Below are 7525 nucleotides of genomic sequence, written 5' to 3'. Positions count from 1 at the left end.
AGCAAGTGATCTGCAAATGTATTGCCCGTTGGGGGGGGGGGGGAATGCGGAATTGAAACCATCCTTTTTAGGATTGGAGCTGGTATCCCAAGGTTTAGATTAATGCAGAGACAGAAGGCTTAATTTAACAAGTAATGTTATGCATACAGCAAAGCTCAGCAAAGGCTGACTCTGGGGTGGAAAGACACCTGTTTTATCCACAGGCGCCGGCACAGGCAGAGGGAGCTATTTGGCTGTGCAACCAGGTCAAACTGTTTTCCAACCACAACAGTTGGCCGTGGCAGCACAAATTATCCTTGTGCACTTCATGCAGGAGTAACCTCTGTTCAGAAGACCCCTAGTACTGACTGATACTCACTGCAGGTCTTGCAGAGGCCTGAGGGACTTACATAGGGCTAAGCTAACCTCTGGGCCCAGCTGGCATCTTGTGACACGAGTTCAGTGCTTTTCAGTAGCCCTCAAGTTTGTGGAGCAGAAGCGGAGTAGAGCCCATGAGGACATGCTAGCTTGGCTCTAAGGTGCAAGTCTGCACAGGCCTTGCAGACATTCCTGCATCCATCACATTTTAGTGAAGAACAACCACAAGTGACTGGTTGGTGGCATGACCAGAGGAAATGGCCCTCAGCAAATACACATGTGGAGCAAAACCAAGAGCTGGTGAAGACACAACAGAAGAGAAACTTCTAACAACCCTGAGATGTCCTTCCCTTCTGATTTCAAGTAAAAATTATTTTCAGAATTTCCCATCAGGGACAACAGCTTGGTCCTTATGTCTTCTTCAGAAAAGTTTATTTTTTAACGGGTCATTATGTACCACATAGACCAATGTTTATTTATAAGCTGTAGACATATGTCAGGCTATCGTTTGGTATAATGATGCATGTTTCAAATGCCTTTTTAAAAAAACTTAAGGGCAAGATGGAAGAAAAGATTTTTAAGCTGTTGCAAAAGGCTCCAGGAAAAATACAATTGTAAGTATGCTTCTGATTTCCATGGTCTTGATTTAAAAGACAATGCCTTTCAGAAGTCTGTAACAGTAGCAAAAATCTGTATTTGTGTGCACCCATGCACATAACAGTATGAGTAAATTAGATTAGCGATATCATCTGTCAAGAAAAACCTTCTGCCTTTTGAGCTTCTCTAGCTAGGTGGCATCATTTTAAAACCAGTGCATTTTTTTGAGATATTGTGGTAAGACTCCAGTAACATCTTCTTCTCGTCCCACACTTTCAATGTGTGCAGCTGTCGGTGACATGCAGGGAATCTACCTCACTCTTGCCCATCTATCCACTCTTGCCAAAACCTCATTTCCACTTTGATTACTTCTGTACTGTGTGGTTGGCCTCCACAGCTCTCTCCCAACTCAGACTTTTATAATTCTTTGAAACTGGCTCATTTGTCCAGTTGTGCCTAAGGCAGAGCTGAGGCAGACCATGTGTCAGGTAAATAGAGGCTAGTGCTGTTTCCACTAGTCTGTGATCTTGGCTACGGCCCACCTGGTTGAGAACAGTATGGGCTGTGAATGCTTGTTTTCCCTTCCTCTGCAAGCACTGACGACTTTATACCATAACAGGTTTAAAGGACGCATCTTCCACTGAATGGGCTTGGGTTCAAGGTCAGTCTAAAAATGTAGAGCAGAGCCCACCTTACAGCAGGGTCTGCTGCATGCTGTCAGTGCCAGCGCTGTGGGCACACCTGGAATAAAGCACCACTCAGCAGGAAAGTGGGGCAGCAGGATCTGGCACCGTGTTAGGGAAAAGAAGTTGTATTTATCTGAAGCACTTGACTCATCCTGGGTCTGTGGAGGACTGAGCTGCACAGGCAGGGCATCCAGCCCAGGGGATGGGTGAGCCTGGGAGGCAGGGGAGAAGGCTATCAGACCCTATTCCCAGAGGTAGGCAGGGCATCTCTGTGTGCTAGACCCATGGAGGCCAGCTCCTTGGTTCAGGGGAAATTAATGTTTTTTCTAAAGAATATCAAGCCATCTTTTGTGACCTAGTCCAAGTGGTTTGCAGGTTCACCCCCAGAGTGCCATATTCCATGGATCAAACACCTTCAATATTGGAAACTCCTACAGAAAAGACCTCCTCCCTCCCATCCCATTGTGAATGGGATGACTCCCATGAGACAGGGATATCAATGTAGAAACCCAGCACTGGAGGAGCATAACTGTGAAGCAAAGATGGCCACACACTCATCCTGGCCAAGCGTGAGGCGATCAGAAGACCCAGGTGTCCCCAGTAGTCAAAGTCACTATAACATTAGGCCCTGCCTGCAGCCTGCGGTTGGTTTCACACTGAGATGAGAGCTCCTCTATGCAGCAAACTCACCTCTGGAAGGCACAGTGCTGCCAGGGTCAGGCCAACCCATAGATGGCTCTGCTCAAAGCTAAACAAAGAGGAGAAGTAGCTCCCAGCATTTCCCAGCCAGGCAGGGAGACACACCTTGTGCTCCCATGGACTTCCACAGGAACCAAAACAAACTGGAGAGGCAACTCAGCTCTCCCACAACGCATTTCACTTGTCCCAGCCTGAGTCCCATGGGAAGATGTCCTCCAGATCCCAGGACTTCCTCAGGCCCAACACTCATCTGGAGGCAGTGTCATGACTCAGTAACTGCAATATTAAACACATCTCCTCGCAGGCTAGCCACTGAAGGCACCATGCCTTCAAAGAGCATGTTTCCTTCCTGACCAATTCAGAAGCTTTAGGTACCAATCAGGGAGTGCTCTCACTTCATTATTTCTGGTGATTTTACATAAAGATCTCCTTCAAGCCTCCATCAGAAAAGGTAGAAAAGCCCTGCCTGGCTGAGTTTTTTTGCACCATGTCAACTTCTGCCATGGTGCCACAACTGATATTTCCTATGGACCTTCAGCTGTAATCCTGAACTGCATAGGACAGGGTGGGCTGAATGGGGAGAAGTACAGAAGAGGATAAAACTCCTTTGACACCTTCCAATCCATTACAAAGTCTGGCTTGGTCCCCAGATGGTCCTATACGTACAGCCCTGCTTCCTGGGGCAGATGAACTCCTGCTGTGACCACCTTTCCCACTCTGCTCCATCTCTTACAGACAGTTGCTACTGAAGACCTTCTGCAAGGCAGGAGAGAAGTGATGAGGAACACTGTTTTTGTTAAATCTCTTCTTCCTCTTCACTAACAACCTCCTTCAGGTCCTGAGGCCCCTGCTCTGCTTTCTCTTTTACATAGGCTGCCTTGATCTGTTCCAGCTCACACAGCTCTGCCTCCAGCTCTTCCCTGTGCATTGACCGCCGGTTCCTCAGCAGTTTCATGGGGAACGGGTTTAAGTCATTGAAGGCAATGTTCATCAGCTTCCTACGATGGAAAAGACAGGTCTGGTGAACCGATTTACCGGCTGGTAACAGATGGTAACAGATACACCAAGTGCATCCTGGGGTAGGCAAAGAGTAGGACCTCAGATTTCAGCGCTCTGAGCTCAAAAGTCACCAAGCAGCAGTCTTAAAGGAATCACAGCCAATACCTTCTCACACAAACACCAACCCAAGCAGCACTTTAAACAGCCTTACACCACACCACCTTTTAAGGTTCTGGTGTGCAGCCACCAGTCAGGAGATGGTGGATCAGATGCCAATTCTGATGGCCCCTGGGAGAGGAATATTCCCAACGTTGAGCTCTTCTGATCACAGAAACCTTCCTCTCAGACACATTGCCATTAAAGGTTGTGAGTGGTGCTGTGTTCCCAAATACCCCAACCACAGCTGAGAGAAACCCAGCAAGTGGCAGCACAAGTTCCAGCAGCTGCAAAAAGAAGGCTGGCCCAGACTTTGTGGCCTGCTCTGCTGTAGCATGCCTTTGCCCGAGCCAGAAAGACTTTAAGTAACACCATGAAGGGAAAGTCAAAAAGAGACAAACTGATCCATTGTCCCATGGACCTGCCAATGCACATGCATCTCTCTTAACAAATGGGTCACAAATCTTTTTAGGCTGACCTAACAGGCAAGCAAGTACAAATCCAGGATAGAAGGTTGTCTACAACCAACAGTCCTACCTGCCATCCACGATCATTCTTGTGAAAAAGCGTAGGTACTGGTAGATCTCCACACTGTCATGAATTCTTAGGATTTCCTCCTCATTGTATTTAAAAATCGCAAGGGCATAGCGGAAAATCACCTGGAAGGTTGAAAGCTATTTGAGTTGACAAAGTTTTAGGCAGTTGAGGGACCAGGCCCTCCTGGCGTAAAACATGGGGTGGGGCACGCAGCACTGCAGCATAGGCTGGACACTGGGCTTCTCCTGCTCTCAATACGCTGCGTTAGGGCAGGCCTAAAGACACACAGAGCTAATCCCAAGAGAATGACCCTCTGTGAGCTAATTTACAACCCCAGAGCATTACAGGTCCTCCAAAAGGACCCCACAGGGATTTCGCAAGGGTTCTCCAGTTCTCTCTATGCACAGGGACAATGCAAGACTCACATTTTCAGATACTAACTCTCTGCCCATCTTCTGCTCCCTGTATCTGTCATACTCTCAGCTGTGTCCGGGTCACAGAGCAGAAGACACCATGGCCTGTCAGAGAGCTGTTTCATAGCAGAACTACCTGCTAAAAAGTGCCAGGGATACTGTGCACACCATCAGAGACTAGGTCTGCCTATCGGCAGCAAGTACACAGACAACACAGAGGCTGGGAGGCATCAAGGCACCCCATCAAACAGGCAGGACGGGACAAGAGGCTCAACCCTACATCTCTTTGACACATGTGTACATCCATCACCCTGCCATGATATCACAGAGGTAGTGCAGAAGGGAGGAAGGCCTAGACTGAGAGTTGCACCTTAGTTCCCTCGTACAAGAAGGCATCCCACACTCGCAGGAGGATGTCGCTGACCAGGCTGTCCACAAAGGCCACCAGAAACCAATTGAAGGTGATGAGTGAGACATCAATCCGATACTGCTCAAAATGAGCCATGAGGCGAGGCAGCTTCTCTGACAGGAAGTCTTTGAAGACTCTCTGATCTACCTAAAGTTGACAAAAAAGAAAACAATGAAGTCCTAGTCAAGAGCAGTCCTGGTGTTGGAGAAGAGGAGCAGTGCAACAGGACAGCGGCCCACACATGCCATGGTAACCACTGGTGCTGCCTTCTAGCCTAACCACACCCTAGGAAGAATAGAGCATCCTTTGTCTCCCAACCCTTAAAAATTACTGAGCGGTATACTTGTACGCTGTACCCAGTGCAAGGTGTGGAGCTGAAACAGGACCAAGATACAAGCAGAGATACATACATTCTTCTCACTCAGAGGATCACATTCCTTCCCAACCTCAAAGTCAAGAGGGAAAATGCTGCCACATCTTCCCACATCAGTCTTACTGGGATTTTGTGATGTCATGAGCATCCATTTGAATGACAGGGATTAAAACCTGCCCAGGTCTGAATGACTGCACATGGCCCAACAGAATAAACACCCAGAATCCCTCTGACTTCGCAAGCAGGACCTGATCTTCTCACTTAGCTTCTCTTTGTCGTCTGAGTATGTCTGTGCTCTGCTTCTGGTTGCATGACCTGAGACACAGCAATGCAGTTGGTGAGATCCTTGACCCAGGTTTATAAAGGCTTCATCTCAGGGAAGCCATGGTTTCACGAGGGGAAGTGCTAAGGAGCAAGATGATGGTTAGGTCTTCCCCTATGCCATATCACACTGCTGACCCAGCTGTGTCAGCCCACTTAGCTGTGGCACAGTGGTACAAACCAGATAAGGTGATATGCTTCATCTTCAAAATCTGCAAGAGCTAAACCTTAAGTTTTCCAGCCAACTCAGAGCTTTCACGTTACCAAGCCAACACACAAAGATTCACCCTAGACCTTCCTCTTTACGTGGGCCTTGGCTAGACTTTCAGAGACCACCCATGAGGTCAGGAAGTCTTTCTAAAAAAGGCTCCCTCAGCTGACAGTCTTTTCTTACCTAATGTAGGGGAGCCTCTGTGTCTTCAATCTGCCATGTTTTCCCTGTCAATCACTATTTGTCAAGTATTGAGTGCTGCCTATTAAATCTCACAGCTAACACTACCTGCTCCAGACAGACATTTTGCTATCTGCACAGCGATTTGGCTGCTTCCCCAGTCTGTGGTTGGCCTCTCCACCAGGACGCCACTGTCCCAGTAAACATTAGTCAACCAATTCAGTGGCACAATCAGTCACTCTCAGCTACTGACGCTTGTAGCCTCATCTATTGTGGGCCCACAGATACAACCCTCTTCTCTCTGAAAGGACCACACACAGTAAAGACACCAAGGTCACAGCCAGGGTCACCAGACTGGGCACTGCTGGGTGTGGGTGGTATGGGCACACAATTACAATTCCATTGAACTATATGGCATTTATCTTGGCTCTGTGTCTGCCTGGGAGGACGTAGTATATCTGATACAAGACAACACATCTTGAAAACCTTGAAATCCAGCGACTTTGAACCAGGAGGGTGTTACTCACAGAACAACATTTTACATCAAATGGCCAGAGGGCTTTCTGATCTGCAGGGAACCCCAACACCAGAACTAACACTGTATTTGATCATGAACTGAGGCAAGTACAGTGAATATAGAAATCTCAGTATTTTCTTCTGTCTGCACACGGCACTCCAAAGATAGGGTGCAGTTTCCAAAGAAACATCTGAAGGGCTGCAGAACGGTGCCTTCTTCATACTTAGTTCTACAGACATCAGAGCTTGCTACTTCACCTCTACTAGGCCCTCCTTAAAATAAGTAACTGTGCAATTAATGAGCACCTTCCTTCTGACTAACCTGACCTTCAAGTGATTACTCAGGAGTGGTGCCCAATTTCCTAGTGCTGGAGATCGATTTTGCTGCTCCTGTGTGTGTAACAACTTTGTACTCTAAAGTCTACACCACCTCGGCAATGGAAGGGACTGCAAGGTGGTATCACTGTCCTGTGAGAAATCAAACACACCACAAGTTGTCTGCTTGCTTTTAAACCTTTACTGTAAATCACTGTATCAGAGTCCAAGCAGATGTCAGGGTGCCCAGCTCACCTGTGATGTTATCAGTGTGTCACTGTAGTAGTCTGCCGGCATTAGGTTCTCCACAATATGGACTAGGCACCAGAAAGCACTTTCCTCATCTTCCAGGACCAGGAGGGCAACAGCTGCCAGTCTGTGATGGACAAGACATGGTCAGGCAATGCAACACTGCAGGAGGAGACATAGGCCAGCACAGGAACTGGAGAATCCAAGATTCCTCTTGGCATGTGTTGTGGTTTAACCTCAGCTGGCAACTGAGTACCACACAGCTGCTCACTCACTTCCCCCACCCCCAGTGGGATGGGGGAGAGAATCGGAAGAGTAAAAGTGAGAAAACTTATGGGTTGAGATAAGAACAGTTTAATAATAATAATAATAATAATAATAATAATAATAATAATAATAAAATGAAAAGGAAAATAGCAAAGAAAGATAAATAAAACCCAAGAAGACAAGTGATGCAAATGAAAACAATTGCTCACCACCAACCGACCGATGCCCAGCCAGTCCCCA

The 7525-nt window shown here is 47.4% G+C and overlaps 1 protein-coding gene across 1 annotated transcript in view; it reads right to left on the bottom strand.

The window, feature by feature from the left end:
* Window positions 1-788: 788 nt before the first annotated feature.
* Window positions 789-7525, bottom strand: part of TBC1D2 (TBC1 domain family member 2) — a 20098-nt gene continuing 13361 nt past the window's right edge. The window contains exons 10-13 of the mRNA XM_019473603.1: window positions 7025-7145; window positions 4815-5000; window positions 4032-4153; window positions 789-3337 (exon numbers count right to left, since the gene is read on the bottom strand). Coding sequence (XP_019329148.1) covers window positions 3136-3337; window positions 4032-4153; window positions 4815-5000; window positions 7025-7145 — 631 coding nt within the window. The 3' untranslated portion in view covers window positions 789-3135. The remainder of the gene's footprint in view (window positions 3338-4031; window positions 4154-4814; window positions 5001-7024; window positions 7146-7525) is intronic.

This window comes from Aptenodytes forsteri, unplaced genomic scaffold (assembly GCF_000699145.1).
Source record: "Aptenodytes forsteri isolate BGI_AS27 unplaced genomic scaffold, ASM69914v1 Scaffold167, whole genome shotgun sequence".
Taxonomy (NCBI): Eukaryota; Metazoa; Chordata; class Aves; order Sphenisciformes; family Spheniscidae; genus Aptenodytes; species Aptenodytes forsteri.
The sequence above is the reverse complement of the archived record's forward strand: the minus strand, read 5'-3'. Positions and strand labels throughout refer to the sequence as shown.